The 19,488-nt window shown below is 45.3% G+C and overlaps 1 protein-coding gene across 1 annotated transcript; it reads left to right on the forward strand.

The window, feature by feature from the left end:
* Positions 1-3,513: 3,513 nt before the first annotated feature.
* On the forward strand, positions 3,514-17,698 carry slc38a4 (solute carrier family 38 member 4; the record flags this gene model as incomplete). The annotated part of the gene is made up of 15 exons (XM_079236445.1): positions 3,514-3,638; positions 5,065-5,161; positions 5,607-5,722; positions 7,038-7,111; positions 7,688-7,780; positions 7,867-7,948; positions 8,057-8,139; positions 8,645-8,703; positions 9,598-9,858; positions 10,641-10,720; positions 10,850-10,950; positions 11,300-11,424; positions 16,730-16,874; positions 17,320-17,417; positions 17,594-17,698. The coding sequence occupies 15 exons, from the start codon at positions 3,514-3,516 to the stop codon at positions 17,696-17,698; spliced, it is 1,644 nt and encodes a 547-aa protein (XP_079092571.1).
* Between the last annotated feature and the right edge of the window lie 1,790 nt (positions 17,699-19,488).

The raw sequence follows: 19,488 nt of genomic DNA on the forward strand, positions 1-19,488 counted from the left end.
TTGAACATCCCTGAGCTGTTAATTAAAACAACAAAATGGACTAACACTAAAAACATACACATCTATCTTTTACATCTGCCAAATGTGAGTCCTTTTTACTGTAATTGATCCCTCCAGAGGCTGCATTTACATACCCTGCTTTATCAATATGTATGAAATACTGGACAGAGGGAAGCTGTACTGCTCCATATAGAGCGTCCTCTTCCTTAAACTCTTTCATTCTGGGTCTCTTATGACCACGACGTCACGTTGTTGGCTAAGCCCAACGACGTGATTTGCTTCATTCTACTTTGAGTAAAAAAAACAAAAACCTGCAGCCAGATCCGCCGGTGTGCCGGTTTAACGTTAACGAGTGACAGCGTGAACTGAACCAGACCGGGGGGTGACGGCATGTTTCATCACGTTACGTTTTTTTACAAGCAAGACTGAACTATAACGGAACATAACGGAACTTTAACGACGATACACAACCCAAACACGTTAGCTAACGCGATAGCAAGCTGACTAGCTTCCATTAAAAACAAGTTTGAGGAACATGAAGATGCTGATTGGCCAAGACTCGACTTGTCAAAGATCTTCTATTTTTGAGATGATCACAACCTCAGCTTTTCTCGTGTCTCACTTCAATCACAGAAACGCTGGCCGGCCAGTTGCTCTGCTCCGCTCTTTTTTTTCTTCTCCACGACTTATTGCCCGGCGTAATAATCGCGCGACACAACGAATCGATAATGAAATTCGTTGCCAACACTTTTGATAATCGATTTTTATCGATTTTATCGATTCGTTGTTGCAGCCCTACATGCGTTCCTCTGGATACAGTATTAGCATATTTATCTCCCTTTGCCGTCTCCAGCTGTTACATTTGCATTTTTGTGGATTTGTGTCCAGTATGCAAAAAAGCCGAAAGCCGCCTTTTCCTGTGAGGATTCAATTCAATGTAAATGTGCCCACTCCAGATGCCATTTACACACCAGTGCTTGAAGGTGTGAACCGCAGTCGGTTTCAGCGCCACAGTTTCTCACACCGTGTCGGGGGTCGGGGCCGCCGCAGCACGCTGCCAAAACGTGTGCTTTTGCAATGTTGTGGTTGTAACAACGGCGGCATTAAAACCCCGGAACGGTTGACGTTCACCGAGTCGGACAGGTTAATCCTCCTGGCAGCGGAAAGTGAGAAGCGTTCCCCCGCCTCGCTCAGTGGGAGATTATGTGTACTGGCCTGTGTGATGTGGTTGTTAACGGTAATGTAGCCGCTTGATCTCTAAAGACATCGGCGGCTTCTGTGGGTCGAGCTGCATCGGCCAGGTGGAGGATTACAACAGCGATCACCTTGTTGTACAATGGAACGCTCTCTCAGGTCGCATGTTGACTGAAAACACATTGTGATGGAAAGATACTGCTGCGAACAACTTCCTTCAGTAGAAGCTGCTGCTGAACAAACATGCAAGGGTTGTTTGTACCAGTAGTTTTTAAAGTAATGACCCGGATAAGACGCAAACCTGAGACACAAGAACACAACCTCTTGTACTTTTCGTATTTTGCCTTTTATACTACTTTATAGTAACACATCACTACATCTCTGACGGGAATATTTAACTTTTGATTTACAGTTACTGTGAGATTTTACAGACTAAACCAATGACGATGACAAAATATGACGTATCATATTTCATATCATCATATTCATATCTAAAAGATGAAGATTAAACAACCTGCCTGTGTATAAAGTTGTGCCACTCATCTACAATGTTAACATTCTGTTTACATGTAAAAAATAATATTGTATTAGTGTCGTAAAATATATACTTTTGTTGCATTTTTCCGCTCGTTTTGGTTGACTTTCATTTAAACTTTTCAAAAGTTTAAATGAAAGTCAACCAAAACAGGACACTTTCATAGTGTTGTGTTCACTTTTTAACGGCAGACAGACAAAGTTAGCGATTAGCTGGTGAACACAAAAGCATGTTTAGCCCGTAAACTGTACAAAATAAATAAGTGGGCGTGGTCACAGCGACGTCACCCATTGTTTTGTCGACAACCGTTCTGCAGGCCTCAGTTGAGCATTTCGGTCACCACCGCCACCACCGGGGGTTTTATATTTCGCCATCTTGGCTTTTAGTAGAACCAAACGCTGAATAAGACATTTTAGGTGACCAAAATATTACAATTAACTTTCATGAACTGAAAACACCACGTGAAAGGGTTAAACACAGACAACTCCCCCATCGGACAACGTTGTCATCAACGAGGTAGCCACACCCGACAGCATGTGAAAGGAACTATGATATATTACATAAACATCATGCTGTAGTGCATACGAATGTGAAGAATGTTCACAATGTTTACTAAAGTAGTAACTCCTGTGAGAGCTTCCATACAATCAGACTTCCTCTGGTTGAGCCGCTGGAGTCAGATATTTGCACTAAAGCTTGAAACTGCGCTCATTTCACCGGGATCGACACCACCCAATTGCTGTCATAAATACTCCGGAACAAAAGGAGAATTTCGGAGCGACACTTTTCTCCGTGACACCTGTGTTGTTGTGCTTGTGTTCTTGTCGCCATGGTTTTTGCTTTCCCTGGGTTGCATGTCGTCGAGGAGCTCTTGGGATCTTTCCCTCTCCCCAATCAAAGAGCTCTTTGTGCGAGTGACCAACAGCACTGTAAATTATTTGGCTTGTTAGTAGCATTGAAAAAAATCATGCAGGCTTTGTCCACTGTCTTTTTTTTCTGTTCTTACATAACTCAATGAATGCCCCTGGCGGAAAATGCGTGTTCCCCTGTTGGCTTTTCTTTCTCTTTAATGGCGGTGGGTGGACCGAGTGAGCCAGCATGGACATGAACAAGCTGTCTGTTGATGGTGACGGTCAGGCGGCCTCTTGAACCCATTGCATCCGTGACCTGGTTTCAGGGTGTTGACTTAACTCCAGCCGGCAATCTCTACGTACATCAACATTGTAATGTCCTCCGAAAGACAGAAGCGATTCTTTATAATTCTGTTTTAAGTCATTATAAACTAAATATACGCCCCAAATCAAGCTGGTGTGAAATAGAAATAGCAATAAAGCGGGCAGGACTTCAGCCCGGCCTCGTGTTGGCGAAGCTTGCATCATGTCCTCTTCAAGCCAACCTAACAAACAGTCCCTCAGTTCCAGGAAACGAGATGGACTGATTTGCAGGCTCGCGGGCCCCATTTCACTCCAAAGTGTTCTTTATTCAAGGCCAAAAGGCCCCGTTGAGGATGATAAAGCCACACAATGCATGCGTCCGCAGGCCCGCTATCAACTGAAAGTGGCCACTCCTGCCAGTGATTGTTGAAGACCCGCGCTGTTGTTTAAGATGTGAACGGAAACCTTGAAAACCGCCTTAGTCACGATCCGCTAATGTTTCCTGTTTTGTTTGTTTTTAGGTATTTTTCTCGTCTAGCAGAGGTTGAGGAAGAGGCACACCCCCGCCTTATGAACTGTAAAAACTGAAGTCCTAAAAAGAAAACCCGCTCTTCTCCGCCTCTCGCCACGATGCCGGGAGCAGTGGATCGCATCGAGCTGAGGAAAGTCTCCGCGGAGGCCGACGACGACAGCAACGACAGCCTGGACGACCGCTTCACGGAGCCCATCGACTCCGAGAAGGGCATCACCGACAGGTCGGCAGCCGAGGGGTCCCGACGAGCAGCCGCTTGACTCAACAGCTCCGTTAGAGACTCAGGCCACGGCCACACGGCTACGTCGCCATTTTAACCGAGCGTCCACGCTACGCCGGAGAGTTTCAGGGTTCTTTTACGGAAAACCTGGAAAAGTCATGGGATTTTAAAATGGTTATTTCCAGGCCTGGGAAAGTCATGGAAATGTGTTATATTCATGTGTTCATGGCATTCATTCACGCTGAGTTTGAAATAATTAATATGCTTTTTAAAGAAAGACGCTCTAAATATAAGCAGGCATACATACAGGCACCTATATAAATGTTTATTCTTTTAATCAAACTATTGTCTCTCATTCATTCAATTCTCATTGTTAGTTTAAATATTACATTTTCTCACGTTTTCATGTATACACTGAGATTTCACAAAATGTTTGGTCATGGAAATTTGATTTAAAGTCATGCAAATCCATTGGTCAGAATGTGTATGAACCCTGAGTTTGGAAACGCTCCAGAGAACAAATACATTTAAAAAAAACGTTCGGCCTCGTCGTCGCTCCAAGCGAAGAAATCTCTGCTCCCTCTCTTCGCCATAGCCGTTCTCCCTCCGCAGTATTTTCTGCCACTAAACCAACTGCAGTGTGTAGAACATGTGCTTCCTGTTTACATCATCACGCGCTTGCCCAGTGTACGTGAATGGTCATGTGATCCGCGTCAGAAACCGATTCTGAAACGCCCGTATGGAGGAAGATCGCTTTTGTTTTAAAACTCAAACAACAAAAAACAGATACGTGTGGATGTAGCCTTTGTTAATCAACTCCGGGCATATTTTGTCATTTTATGCCCTTTTTACGTTTTCGTGACATTTATTGTGAACCATTGTGTAAACTAGAAACTCTGCTTCTGTGGCGAACATCAGGGGCTCGGAGGAAACCAATGAAACCAGCATGGCTTCTGCAGTAAAAGCATGATTTCTGGACACTTTTTATGACTGGAAGCAGGTTTCTGCTCCACAACCTCCAAAATCCTGCTTTAACCTGACGTCTCCCAGTAACCTCGTCATTCATGTGTAAACCTCAACACTATCGGCACATCCAGCATTACCACGCGGCCTCTAGTCATTTGTAATAATTGCGGAGGTCGTCCCTAAAGTAATGAAGTCATTAGCGCAGTGTTTACGGCAGCTGCGAGTGACCGAACAGGGTTATTGACAAGGTGTGTTGATGTTTAACCCCTCAAAGCACATTAAGCATTAACACACCGAGCTGTAGCAGCCAGACAGAGGTCAGAGGTCAGCTGATCGAACGGCTGTTCTGCTCTTGAACACAACACAACGTCTCCAGGATCTGTACACGTTGTGTCGTCAGAAGTGTCATAGAAGCTCATACAGTGAAAAGTGAACTCACTTTTTCTTTTCTTGGTCCCTGCAGTCAGTTTCTGGACGACAATGAAGACGGAGAAAGCCAGAAGTTCCTGGCAAATGGGTTGATGAAGAAGAAGAAGTATGAGGAGTACCACGAAGAATATGTAAGTAGTTGACTGAAAGGATGGAGCTTGTTAGTCACCGTGATGACAGTATGTCAGCGAACCAAAAGTACACGCTGCAATTTGGATTTTGATGAGACTTTGATGGACTTTAAAGGCATTCTGGGAAATGTTGGCAGTTACGAGTTGAGGGAGAATGGGGGGAGTCAATAAAACATAATAACTCTCACTGAACAGCGTAGGGGAACACAGGGTGTGTTTCTCCTTGTGGGCGACAAGGTATTTACTATTGGCATTAAAGTCCTGTGTGGTTTTCTACCCGCTGCCAAACTGTCTCTCCATCTGCACCGACTACAAATCAGTTTCCAGTTTTAAATGCGTCATCGAGAGAGAGAGAGATTTTACTTTCAAAGGCAGACTCTTCTGCGTCGTTAATGGTGTTAATTCCTCCCTCATCTCCCTCCCTCTCTCCTTTCTCTCCGAGCAGCATCCCGGCCACACCTCCTTCGGGATGTCCGTGTTCAACTTGAGCAACGCCATCATGGGCAGCGGCATCCTGGGCCTGTCCTACGCCATGGCCAACACCGGCATCGTGCTCTTTTCGTGAGTACTGGTCAGAGAAGCATTGCACTCATTCACGTTTTTCCCACCTAAAAATGGTTGACATCGTCTTCTTAAAATCCCGGATGAAAGCCCCGAAACCATCTACTAGTGAAATAACACAGTCATCCTTACATTAGTACATCCTTTTAGTTTTAGAGCGCTTTGACCTCACAGGAAAATCTGTATCCAAGTACAAGGCGTTGTACAAACCTGTCTGCAGACGGATTATGTGGTGGTTGGTTCCACCAGACTGGGGAGGAATGGTGCCCATCTGGCCTAATGATTTATTAACACTACGACACCACTGTGCTTCGGACAAAAATGTGTACGATTGCAACATCTTCCGTCATGGATATGGTATATTCAATGCGACTGACCGAAGGCTTCTTGTATTCCTCCACACCCGGCATTGAAAACACATGAATGACCGCTTTGATTGAGTGTTGGTGGTTCTATTTAAACTTTCCCCGTCTGCGGTGTTCCCGGCCATAGGAAGTGAACGTGTGAAACTTTATAACCAGATTCAGCAGAAGGAAAACTTGGAGAGCGGCCATAGTTCAAGCACATAAAACCACCTGCAAAGCTTCAGATGTAATACTGACCCAGACTCAACCTCTTCCTCGGGAACCTGAGATCAGACGGGACCCGGCATGCTGAGTCGATTTCTTCTTTTTCTGAAAGATAGCAGACTTTATCCGACTGGGACTTGAACACAGCAGGAACATTACCTCTCAGACAACATGTAATGTATAGAAGAGGTTCTCAGACTTGTGCGACATAAAGGTCACGTCTGATTGTTAAAAATTAAGAGGACCACCTTCCCAAATAAATGAGAGAAAAAAACATAACATGACAAAAGAAATGGAAAAAAAACCGTTGCTGTAAAGATGGGTTATGCCGCTGTCAGCTGTGATGGCATAATTATACTTACCATCCACGTTGAATGTGCTTAAATGTAAGGGTCATATTTCCTCAACACACGCTTGGGACACAAATTAAAATCCCATCACCCTCTGGAACACAGAGCGGCTGTGCCTCTCTCTCATGCATTATTAGCACTCATGGGTGCCCTCCAACATCCGACACCCTGCTGTCACCCTACACCCGTTACCATGCCCCTGCTGCGTGACCGCCTCATGAGCGGAAACTCGGCGTCAAAATTTAAGCAGAAAAGGTCGAGGTAACGCTACGTTTCCTGCACCAGAACAAAGACTCTCCCCTTCTTTCTTTTCCTTCAAGATAACAAAGCTGACTTCATGCACGAGTTGTTTAAATGTTTACGTTTTGTGAACGTTTGCTTTCCCTCTCTGTGCAGAATCCTCCTCCTCGGCGTGGCCATCCTCTCCTTATACTCTGTACATCTGCTCCTTATGACGGCTAAAGAAGGAGGTGGGTACTTTAAATCAGCTTCAGATTCATTACCAAATTCTGCTGTATACAATCATGTTTACTCTCCAATCTTTGCCTCTTTTTTTTGTGATTTACTATTAATGTGCAATGCTTTTCTAAAGGTTATTCAAATGAAACGATGTCTTTGACTGAACTGATTACAACTTATAGACATACAAGGGGTCACAAGCCCAATAAAAGGTTGGAAAGGGGTTGCAACCTCCTTCAAGAGTGAAGCCAATGCGGAAGATCTTTAAACCTGCATTCTCTCTTATGTCCACCAGGGGGCGACTCCTCTGGTTGCAAAAAGAAGTCAAATTCAAGTCTATGAGAAGATTTCTCTACTTCTCTTTTGATTTATTCCCTCAGTAAACATCGTGAACATTAGTTTATAGTCTCAATTTCGAGTTGAAAGTATTCTTCAATACAGCATAATTTTTTCCATTGATTTATTATGGTTCCATTTAGAGTCAAATAGGCCCTCGAGCAGGATTTGCTTTTTTGTTTCCTGTTTCCTCTGCTTTTGGTTTCGATGAAGTGTTCTCCGTGACTAATCCAACTTGTCCGCCGCGGCAGGATCCCTCATCTACGAGAAGCTGGGAGAGCGAGCGTTCGGTTGGCCGGGCAAAATCGCAGCGTTTGGATCCATAATCATGCAGAATATTGGAGGTAGGCAGTGCGTTTTGTCCGAGTATCTCAGCTCGTATGTGAATGCAACGTTTCAAAGCCTAAGCGCTCTCCTTCCCGCCCTGCAGCCATGTCCAGCTACCTCTTCATCGTGAAGTACGAGCTGCCCGAAGTCATCCGAGCCTTTCTGGGTTTGGAACAAATCACTGGGTGAGTGCGTGTGTGTGACTGAGTGTGTGTGCTTTTGGAGATTCAATGTGTGCTGTGTATACAGCGGAGGCCGTGAGCTCCTCTGAACCTCCTGTGCTGTGCTTGCAGTGAGTGGTACATGAACGGGAACTACCTGGTGGTGTTCGTGTCCATCGGGATCATCCTGCCTTTGTCTCTGCTCAAAAATCTGGGTAAGGACTTACTTTGCACCACTGAATTGAATATTGTTCAGCTATTTCGCCACGTGCTCTGCCATTCAGATACTTCCAACACTGCCGGTGACTTCTAAGAGGCGGGATCTAGGTCACTTCCTGCGTTGTGAATCCATTTTTCTTTCCTAAGTTCCTGCAGCTGTCCCCAGCTAGTAATGCAACACGACCGGAGCCCTTAGTCAGCTCTCGCTGTGAGGAGTAACGGTAACGCAACACTGCCATTAAGCCTGCAGCCAGCTCCGCCCCCCCAGATGTAATTTTATGAATGTAAGAGTCAGACACGACTCAACTGGCTCTGCCCACTGAGCCCAATGCACAGGTTATGTAATGAAAACAGTGAGACAGAAAGACGCACATGGAATCAAAACCACGTGTCTGAAGTTGAATGAACAAATGGCGACAGGAATTAAGATGCTGGTGCGCATTCGTTCGATTTGCATTCGTGGAACGGGTCAGTAACTCGGCGCTGCTTTCTGCCTCACAGGCTACCTGGGCTACACCAGCGGCTTCTCCCTCTGCTGCATGGTCTTCTTCCTGTGTGTGGTAAGTTCAGCTCGCTCAAAGATATCCAAAAAACCATGAGCTCTGTGTGGGATTCGGGCCTCCCAACTGTACCCAATGACTGCATTTAGTATGATAAGGAATAATACCACAACATAGTTCCCATTAGTCTGAAGTCTGTAAAACCTGGTACGTCATCTTACACTTACTTTGCCACATGAAAATTCACACTTTTGTCGATAGTCAGGACTGTTTTTTATTTATTTGTACACTGCACATGTGCCCATGTCTTTGATATTCTTGTTATGAGTTCATCGATGCCAAATACTTGATTGTGCTCCGTGTAGTTGGTGAGATACAGACGTTATCATACTCCGTTTGTGTCCTTCAATATAATCAAATATATTCATGAAACAGTAGTCCCATGTGCCCGAAGCAGAGCTAATACTCTGGGCTGTGCTGAACATTCGGTAGGAGAAGGCACATGTCGTAATATCCGTTACTACCAGATGGAAATTCCACCAATGGAAATTCAAACTTTTCTGTGTTAGCTCCACTTAAAGGCACAACGTCCATTTGCCTGCAGCACATCTGCTAATACGATGTTTTAAAGCTGCTATATGTTTTACTTTCAGACTGGATGCAATGACTACGTGTGTGAAAGGGGTCGCTGTTGTGTTCGCAGGTTGTTTCTGCTGACCCCAAATTGAAAAAAATCTGGAAATGCAGTTTCAACAACCCAGCAGAAGCATATTGTTAACTAGCAGTCATTTGACTCATTCCAATATGGTCGCCACAGGGTGAGGGCCCCGCTTAGAAACCCGTGACTGTAAACGTAGCGCTAGCAAATCCAGCACCGCCACAACGCTAACTCCTGTGAAGTGCATTTTCTTGTCTTTTGCGCGGCGCCCCTGACTCCGCGTTGTCCTCCCCCAGGTGATCTACAAGAAGACCCAGCTGCCCTGCCCTCTTCCCTTCTTCTACCACCACTCCACCAACCTGAGCATGAACGGCTCGGACGTGCCGGGGCTGTACACGCCGCGGAACAGCACGGCGCACATGGACTTCTCCCGCGCCGACGTCTCCCCGGCGGCGCTCAGCCGCCCCGACGCTCACTCCTCCACGGGCGTCCACGTGGAGCCCCACCCCGACGACGAGGAGATGTGCACGCCCAAATACTTTGTCTTCAACTCACAGGTGCGGGCGGCGGCGACAGCCCACTGATCGACATTTGTCCCACTTGCAGTGTCGTGAATACGAGAGGGGGGAGCGGGTGGGGTTTAAAGTCTCAATGGCAAAAGCTGTAAACGGGCGTGACTCTGGAAATGCAGCCCCAGAGTGTTTTGTGAGGGTGTGGCAATTTACGCAATGGTTGCTTCACCTTTTAAAATCAGTAAATGCCAGAACTAAGTCTCCTTTTCTTCGGTAAACCGTGAGAGAGGGAGAACGTATATGCTCTACGCTTATCTGAAACAACTGGAGACACGTGGGCTTGAACACATCTTACAGCTAAAGCCAACAGACTCAGAATACCAAGAATAAGCCAAGACATGTTTGGTGAAGGTGGGGGTTGTTTGAGGGTGCGTTTTAGGGATTTGTGTCTGGGCCCACTTCATAAATCATAAATCAGGAGATGAATATACGCAGCATTATGTTCCCATTGGGTTAGCTGAGGTTTTGGTTTTCACATTGTTTAGAAGGCGAAGCAGTCGGTTTATCGTCTTTGATGAGATAACTACCTGCTTTTGTGCTATTTTGGGGGCTTTTAGTCGCATGTCAGTTGTAGTTTTAGGAGCTCAGGTGCAGGATTAAGGTTTTTTTCTGGGTTTTAAAGGGACAGTGTCCTCTGTTCTTTACTCTTTTTTCCCCTGAGCCTTGGAAACACAGCACTATCTATTGTCAGACGTGTCTTTCAAACAGCTGGAAGAATGACATCACATTAAACATTAAACATGTTCTGCACATTGTTTTCCCCCCAGACGGCGTACACAGTGCCCATCCTGGCCTTCGCCTTTGTCTGCCACCCCGAGGTCCTGCCCATCTACAGTGAGCTTAAAGAGTAAGTATCAGCAGTTGAGAAGAAGCTCAATCTGCACGTAATTATCCGAGACTCTTTTTCCTGCACGTCTGTACCCGTTATATCTTTTTAGAAGCGGTGACCTCTAAATATCTGTGTTTTCTTCCACAGTCGCAGCCGTAAAAAGATGCAGAACGTCTCCAATCTGTCCATCCTGATGATGCTCGTCATGTACATGATGTCGGCACTGTTTGGCTACCTCACCTTTTACGGTAAGAGCAGCAGTAGCGTGCGGACTAGATGTCCCGAGGTTTGGTGATATTCTGCTTAAAAGACAAACAGACGGATAGTTTAGCGATACCAGTGCTTTATATATTCTGGACCAGGGGTGTCAAACAAGCCAGAACCAGACCAGAAAAGTCATTATTTCAAATGTTTCAATAAACTGCATTTCCCAGCTGTCCACTGGGTCGTGCTGTCGTTATAAGAGTAGCAGGAGAACATATGCTGCTTACTTCAGTTGGAGGGGAATAGATCTCATGAACAGATTCCATGACTTTGCTTTTCCATGGCGTCCGTCTCCTCTCGTTCACATGTTTCCTTTGTCTCTCCTCCCGACAGACAACGTAGAGGCCGAGTTGCTCCACACCTTCACCAAGGTGTATAAGTTTGACACCATGTTGCTGCTGGTGCGTCTGGCTGTTCTCACGGCCGTCACTCTGACGGTCCCCATCGTGCTGTTCCCCGTAAGTACATCACACAAACACACTCGCTCGTAGTTGGGTCTGGAAGGCAGACCATGTTGCCTCCCGGCTGTTTCATCTCTCTCAGCGTCGTTAAATTGAGCCACTGATATAACTTGATTCACGTCAGAGCACACACACACACACACACGCACACACACGCACACACACCACCTTAGTAATTAGGTATCTGGCCGCCGCGCTCCACCCGACGCCAACCAGCTCTTTGCTAAACCTTTCATTCAGGAGCACCTTACTGCCACTTTGGGCCGTTCTGCTTACAGACTGGGTTTTGTGTTTTCTGCACAGTCAATCTTACTAGTTTTTTTTTTCCTGGCTATTTGGTACGGATTTTAATTTTTTAAGTGCACGCTGTTTGGTTTGGCACTTGACCTGAGTCGTCATCTCAGATCCCGGAGCACGCAGGCTGAGGTCATAAACGGCCACGCCTCTCAATAACACGACGCACACTTTGAGATCTCAACACTAAAGCCTTTCTTACTTTTTTCCTCTCTTTTTTTTTGCCTGTTTCCCAATTTTCTCTCAAGCAGGGGTCAGAAGTTACCGACTTGTCGCCCCAGTCACATTCATTTACACATACGTACGCACACTCCTCTTCTTTCCCGGCCCATATATGTGCACAGGCTAATTTTAGCTTGGCCCTTGCCTGACATGAGGGGAACAAAAATGGCCACTGGCCAGAGGAAACTGCATGCCCTGTTTTTAGCTTCCATTCTCACACACATACACACACACAGACATATTTATTTAAAGACAAACATGTGCTAATTTTGCAATAATGTCTGAAGTGGCTGCCAGCGCAGAAGGCGGCCACCAGAGGGCGGCAAAGACGTTGGTATTCGGTCACAGGAAAGTGCTGGGAGAATGATGCAGCATGGACTGCATGTTATGTCTGGACTCAGCACACACACTGACACAATAGTTACAGAGTGTAACTGTGCACACTTATCTGAACTGGCTCATATCCAAACACACACATTGTTTCATTTTAGTCATATAGCTGATGCCCCCGTTCTCCCTCAAAGCCCTCTAACTCACACACACACTCACACACACACTCTCTGGCGGCAGATACTGCTGTGTTTTCAGTATGTGGGGGTGGGGAAGGGAGGGGGAGTCTGCAGTGGAAGTTTACAGGCTCAGAGTGGACAGTGGAAAAAACCCTCACTCTTCAGGAAGATAGAGAGGCGGAGCCAGTGAGACAGGGGGTGAGCCGGCATCGAGGGGGGCGAGACAGGGGGTGAGGGGGAGAAACACAAACCAGCCGCTTCTATTTGTATTTAGAGACTTTGCAGAAGCCGCCAAATACAAATAGAGCTGTTAGAAATCTGCATTTGGATCTGAATCGAAGATAGTGAGGAACAATCCCGTGATTGTCTGAATACATAAATGCCATGGGGGAATATTAGAGACTTGCACAAGGATGAATTGTGCAAAACGCGTCGCTTTTTAATGTTGCCGCGGTGGCATTTATAAAGGGAGGTTTTTATCAAAATTGCACAGGATTGCGTCGTTTCCACACGTGGCACGTTTGTAAATGTGGTTACGTTTTACAGTGCGTTCAAGAAAGCTAAACATTTATGTCAAAAATAATTTAACAGCAACATGGTATGAAAGTTAAAACAGATTACTCATCTTTGTGCCTTTTTGACTTCCAGAAAATATCAAACAGACAACCCTGTAGTTAGTCTGGGGACATGCAAATATGCAATTACACACACGTAACGTTCTGTTCCTTTTTCCCGGCACAAACTTATTCATGATTTTTAGAGGAAGCTTGATACCCGGCTGGGTTGGAATGGCGCTCCCCCTTCTGCATTTCAAATGTAATTGAAATGCAGAAGGGGAGCGGGAGGGAGGAGATAACAGAGGGGATAAACATTTGATAAGGACGGAGAAACACAAGACTGAAATGGGATGCGGCAAAGCAGCTGTGGTGAACGTCGGTCAGTGAAAGAAAGAGGCAGAAACGCACTGAGTGAGGAGTTTGAATCCCACTGCAGCCGCTTGCAACAGGAACAACGGAAAAAGAAAATGTCAGGCAAATGTGTTTTTAGAAACCGGTTTGGCTTGCTTCTACCTGCATTGATAACGGTACTGAGAGACAGTAATGTGAAATGGCTGACCTTCGCTAATGCCGATCATGAAGTGTAATAAAGTTGATTTCGTGCCCGAATTTCTGATTAGAAATGTCGGGAATATTTAATTTACCGATACAGTCGCCGTCCTTGCAGTGAATTAAACGTCGTTGCGGTAACGTGGGCGAAAGACTGCCGACCTTGGACGCACGTGAGGCCTCGAATCAAAAGAACCGCTCGGTCGCCCTCTGCCAACTTTCCGCTTGACATTTGAGAATCTGGCCTTGAATCCTCCTGACCTTCATTTTGCGATGGAAATGCTGTCTACCTTCAGCTCGAGAGATTAACGTTCGCTTTGTCTGACGCTGTCCTTGGCTCCAGTGGGGAAGTTCTCTATGAGATAGGAGAGCCTTAGTGTGTGTGTGTGTGTGTGGGGGGGGGTACGTTTGGAGATATGTGTTGAGGTGTGTGTGTGTGTGTATGTGTGTGTGTGTGCAGTCACGTGAAGGATGGATGCTAACAGAGGCCAAATCGCACAGGGCTTTGCAGGATCCAGTACATAATGAAAGGGCTTTATGTGGAGTCAAACATGCCCCAGTTCTCAGGCTCCAGCTGGAGGTTGAAACCATGGGAGACGGCTACAAACGAGCCGAATAACAGCAGCACCGCCACCTTGATGTCCCTCCACCACGTAGCAACGCTTCAGACGGTAGCGCTGGCTTGAGCGCTTCTCTCTGAAGCCTCGTAAACTGTCTGGTTTCTCCTTTCTTACTTTTGCTTTAGTTTATGGAAGATAATCTTGCCACCTGTTTTCTGTTGGGTCGGTGGACAGTTGTATTTTACTTAGATTTTATTTAATGTTAAATAAAAAACGAAAGTGTAACTATCTTTGGTTTTGCCACACAACAATAACGCAGTAATTACATCACCGGCGGTACAAGTTTAGCTTGTTAATCACATAGTAATAACTAGCTTGCGCGCTATTAGCAGCAGCAGTGGTCTGCGTTAGCTAAACGTCCCCTGTTAGCTTAAATGTGTGACAGGCATTTGGATAATGAAAGTTTTTATCAGTGCAACACATGCACGTCTTTCTGTGTCCAGTCCAAACAGCTGCAACAGTGTTGTTTGTCTTCAAGGACATTTCAGTCCCTCCCTCTCTCTGTAGATTGTAACTTGGCTTGATTAACCCTTAATAATAATAATAATACAACTTTGCAGATGAGTTATAAACATTACCCATAAAAAAGGTGTCTGCAGGTTTATAGCCATTGATTAAAAAAACATTTTGGGTTGCCAGGTTGGGGAAAATACTGTTTTTTTATGTTGTTTCTCTTCCTCGTCAAAAACAATGAATGAGTCTAACTTTTAACATCATCAATTTGGAAATTAGAAATATTAATAGTGTTATTAATAAACGTTAGTGAGTTTTCTCCCTTTCTAAGTCCACTGGACTGCACTGTTTTGGTGCAGTTTTTTAAACGGGTCTTGCTTTTCTGTCTTCTGTCGTGTTTGGCTGTGTACTTTCAAGTAGCTCTCCGGTTGATGAGGAAACACCTGGATGTGACGTTCCTTGTTTACCATTTTACTGAAAAGGGGACCTTCCCCATGTAGTTTCATTTCACACCCAGCATCTGTTATATTTAACCGCTTTCACAGTGTCTGCTGCTTTTGCTTTGAAAATACCAGAGCACCTCCATGCGTGTGCAACTTGACTTAACATAATCCTTGTTTGCAGCAAAGGGTTTGTTTTTAGCCACGTCTTTTTGCAGAACAAGCTTACATAGCTACGAAGTCTCCGCTTTGTTGCTAACCGGCTGAACCCAGTTGTGGCTGGGTCCATCCACACACTGTGTGTGCAGGCCTCTGACAGGTAAAGAGTCAGGGATCCAAAATAGTCTGCAAATATCACACGGTGAACTCCAAAGGCTTTGCACCAGGTAACAGCCGGGTGCTGAATAGTCTGAGGCCCTGGAGAGAAATGCCGCGCCCAGGCTCTAGTTTTCCAAGCCGGGCCTGATTATGCAACAACCTTTGGGAGGAGGGATGCGATCAAATCATTGTCAATATCTCACGTACGAAATTAATTTAGTGGAGACCCTTTTTTTGGGGAGTGGACAGTGAAACGCAGAAGCCGCTCCGATGCCTCCTCACCGTCATGGCTGAGGTCACTATGGTTCAATCTGACGGTGCAGAAAATCCAGTTAATGTGATTTATGTTTTTTCCACTGTGCCGTGCTAACTGGACGTAAATCTTGTGCTTAAGTCAAACTTGAAAGGTTACAAAGAATGCATGTGGTGTTCGACCAGCGGCGACTGTGGAATGTATGCTTCGTCCTGTTCAGGTTTACGCAAGAAAAACTTTCACTTAAACTCCATTTGCGTCTCTTATTTCATTCTCCACACACAAGTGTCGGCCAGAGCTGTAATTAAATGTGGTGTCATGGCGACTGGTGGTCTTCAGCTGCCTTAATGCGGCATTAGTAAGTAAAAGAGGAAGCACGGCTTTACAAAAAAACTGTAAGTGACAATGGCAGCTTCGTGTGATGAGACTCCTCCCCCTGCAGGCGAGCCCGCCCTCTTCTCACTGCCGGCTGATGCAATCCCATGCTACCATTACGCCGTGGGAGATAATCTCCCGTGGCTTTTTGAATGTGCGCCGTAAGCTCCGCCCCTTGTAACCATCCCCCACGGTGGCCTGCGAGCCGACGGAGCCGCAGGTTTCACCTGATACCCGCGACCTTTCACCTGATACCCGCGACCTTTCACCCACTGGAGGCTTGAACAAGGCTGCCTGTGGCTCAGCAGCGCCAGGCGTCTTAGCTGGGATCTCCTGGTTCTCTTAGTTCCCCCCCCCGCCACACACACACACACACACACACACACACACACACGATCATGCACACACTTGCCCTCGTAGCACTTGACACACTTCAGGCAGTGGCCAAGTTTGGGAATCAGCCTTCGGGCACAGGCCAGAATGCTGCCGCTTGTTTCTTTGTCTGCAGAAAAGTAACAATGCTGGATTTAGTGCTGGACTTTTCATATGTTATGTTATAATGATTTAATAATGATTTTCATTTTGCAAACCAAACTGATACCTTTTGAAGTCACAAGTTGCACATTCCCCCGATCTCAGTCAGTTTATACAACTTTGTTTTAGTACAAATGATGAAGCCAGAGACGTCAATATCAATGCTCTGTGTCCCCAGATCCGCTCCTCCATCACCACGCTGCTGTTCAGCGGGCGAGAGTTCAGCTGGATTCGCCACATGCTGATCGCCGCCGCCGTCCTGGCCTTCAACAACATATTGGTCATCTTCGTCCCCAGCATCAGGGACATCTTCGGCTTCATCGGTGAGTCTTTGACGTACACGAAAGGGACAGCTTTGCTTTTCAGATCAAACTGAAAAAAAATGAATGATGTAAGAAGAAGTCGGCCGTTCCAGGCCCAATGAGCACTTTCAGGTCAGGGGTCGTTTTATTAAGTAAAGATGTACAGAGGCTTAAAGTGCCGGGTGACGTCAGCTATGATGTCCTTTGTGACACTCACGTGAACACTCACACTGAAAATTGCAAATACGTCGCAACATCCTGCCGACGTTAAGCTGCAGCATTTTCACACCAAAAAACACTAAAAAAAATACTGGTTTCGCCATTTATTTTCAATTGCTTATGGTGAAGATTAACATGTTTTTTTTTTCCTGTACAACTTAGTTACATCAATATCTAATATTTAAAATAGCAATTATCTGAAGAAAACTACAATTTGCTGAATTGCTCTTTTTCTTCTTCTTCGCAGGTTCCTCTGCAGCGACTATGCTCATCTTCATCCTACCTGCTGCCTTTTACATCCGCCTGGTAAAGTCAGTGCCGTTCCGCTCCCCGCAGAAGATCGGAGTAAGTGTGACACACACACACACACATACACACACACACACACTCTCAGCGTCTTTCTCAATGTATGCAGCAGATAACACTTTCAAAACTTGACTTGTCAGAGATTTCTGCAGCCCCCCGGCTGTAAATCACTAATTTAATCCCTCCTCCGTCTCTCTTTGTGTGTCTCCCCTCAGGCGGCCATCTTCCTCGTAGTGGGAGTCATCTTCATGATTGGCAGCCTGTCACTCATCGTCCTCGACTGGATCCACAACCCCCCCGGCTCCAGCGTCGGTCACTAAGCCTCTTCCCTCCTCAGATTCACATTTAACAGTGCACCCCGTTCCCCAGCCGCCTCAGCTGGTCCAACATCTGGGAACGGGGTTCATCAGTGCTTCCCTTCTCTTCGTCAAATCAGAAACGTCAATATGGACATATGTGTCGGGCGTCTTCAGTTTTCTCTCCCAGAGAATATAACTGGAGATTTTTCGCTCGGTTTTTCCTTTTTTTTTAATATTGTTTTTGCTGTAAAGTTCTGGATTAGACAGCATAAACATAAGAATCAAACTCCAGAGAGGGGGGAACAATACTGGTTTAATGTGCCACCAACAGGGTGAAATCATTGTCATCTTCCTTAATATTTCCAGCTTTGAGGAGACGGAACAAACACATACTGTACGGCCCTCACCTGAAGCAGATCTGTGAGCTGCGGTTCTGCAGGGCTGGAAAGACAATGCGAGTCCCTCAGTCCTCTGTGTACTCGAAGGAGACAATCGGAGATGGAGTGTGTCGTCCTCCACTGAACAAGGAGCACTTCTAGCATTACGTTTCACTTTGTGTGTAGAGCTAGCACACACACGCACACACATACACACACACACACACACACACATACATGCACACACACACACACACACACACACACACGTAGGCTTGGTGAAAACACATCCACGCCTGTATTTTCCGGCTCATCTCAAAACGGCAAAAGGTAAATCATTCATTTTGTTATATCATGTGCAAGTTTTATGCTGGAAAGTTGGTTTGCTGCTCTGCCACACGTTAACGATCCGAATCTTTGCCAAAGTCTACGTGCTCATACTGAAGGCGAACGGGTTCATGCACACTCAGTGTTACTGCCACAGGGATCTGGACATGAAAGATAAACAAAATATCATAATTTGCTTCATTTTCCATTCAGCTTTTCATGAAGCCAAGTGATAATTTCCAACATGCAGTAGAAACACCTGCTGAAATTATTTATTTGGCCTTTCACTTTTCATAAGTTGTTATTTTTAAATAATCGGCACACATTTGTACAAAAAATGATTTTAAAATGATTTTTCAACAGTTTACATAAATGCAATTGGGCGATTCTAAAGTGAATTAAATTCAACCAAAAGAGCCAAATGTGAAAGAGCCAATTCAAAATCAGTTCGCAAATTCAAGATGCTAAGATTGTAGTGAAATATTTGTTATAAGTTGTGCCATAATATCCTTATGCCTTCTGAAAGAAAACCCTTACTCTCTCCAGATGTAATGTAAAGAGACGCCTTATTTTATATTTTTTGTGATATTTTTAGATGAGCAAAAAGAATGCCACTTTCATGTCTGTACGCTTAATTATGAAGCTAACGTTACAGCTAGCAGGCGATTAGCTTGGCATGAAGACAGCTTGCTAACTCCCCGTAGAACAATAACTTTACTTTTTTATATTATGGCTTTCCTACAAACTCAACTAATAAGATATAACATTTGAATTACAAAGCTATAGTGGATTTTCACTTTGGGCCAAGCCCTGCAGGCTAGCTTTCTTTATGCGAGGCTTAGCTAACGGTCTTCAGGTGCCAGCTACATCTTTAGCATACCGACATGAGAGTAGTGTTGACAACAATATCACACACATCATGACACTCATGATGCAACAGGGCTGGCTTAAATATTGATACATGCAGAGGATGTAAGATGATTTAAAAAACATTTAGTTTAACTGTTTGAGTTTTTTTAACTATAAATACATGGATCACTTCATCTGTTTTGCTGACAAAACAAAAGGGGAAATTATTAATCTCAGTGGACCGATTATCACGCAGTA

This window comes from Taurulus bubalis (assembly GCF_910589615.1).
Source record: "Taurulus bubalis genome assembly, chromosome: 20".
NCBI classification, from domain to species: domain Eukaryota; kingdom Metazoa; phylum Chordata; class Actinopteri; order Perciformes; family Cottidae; genus Taurulus; species Taurulus bubalis.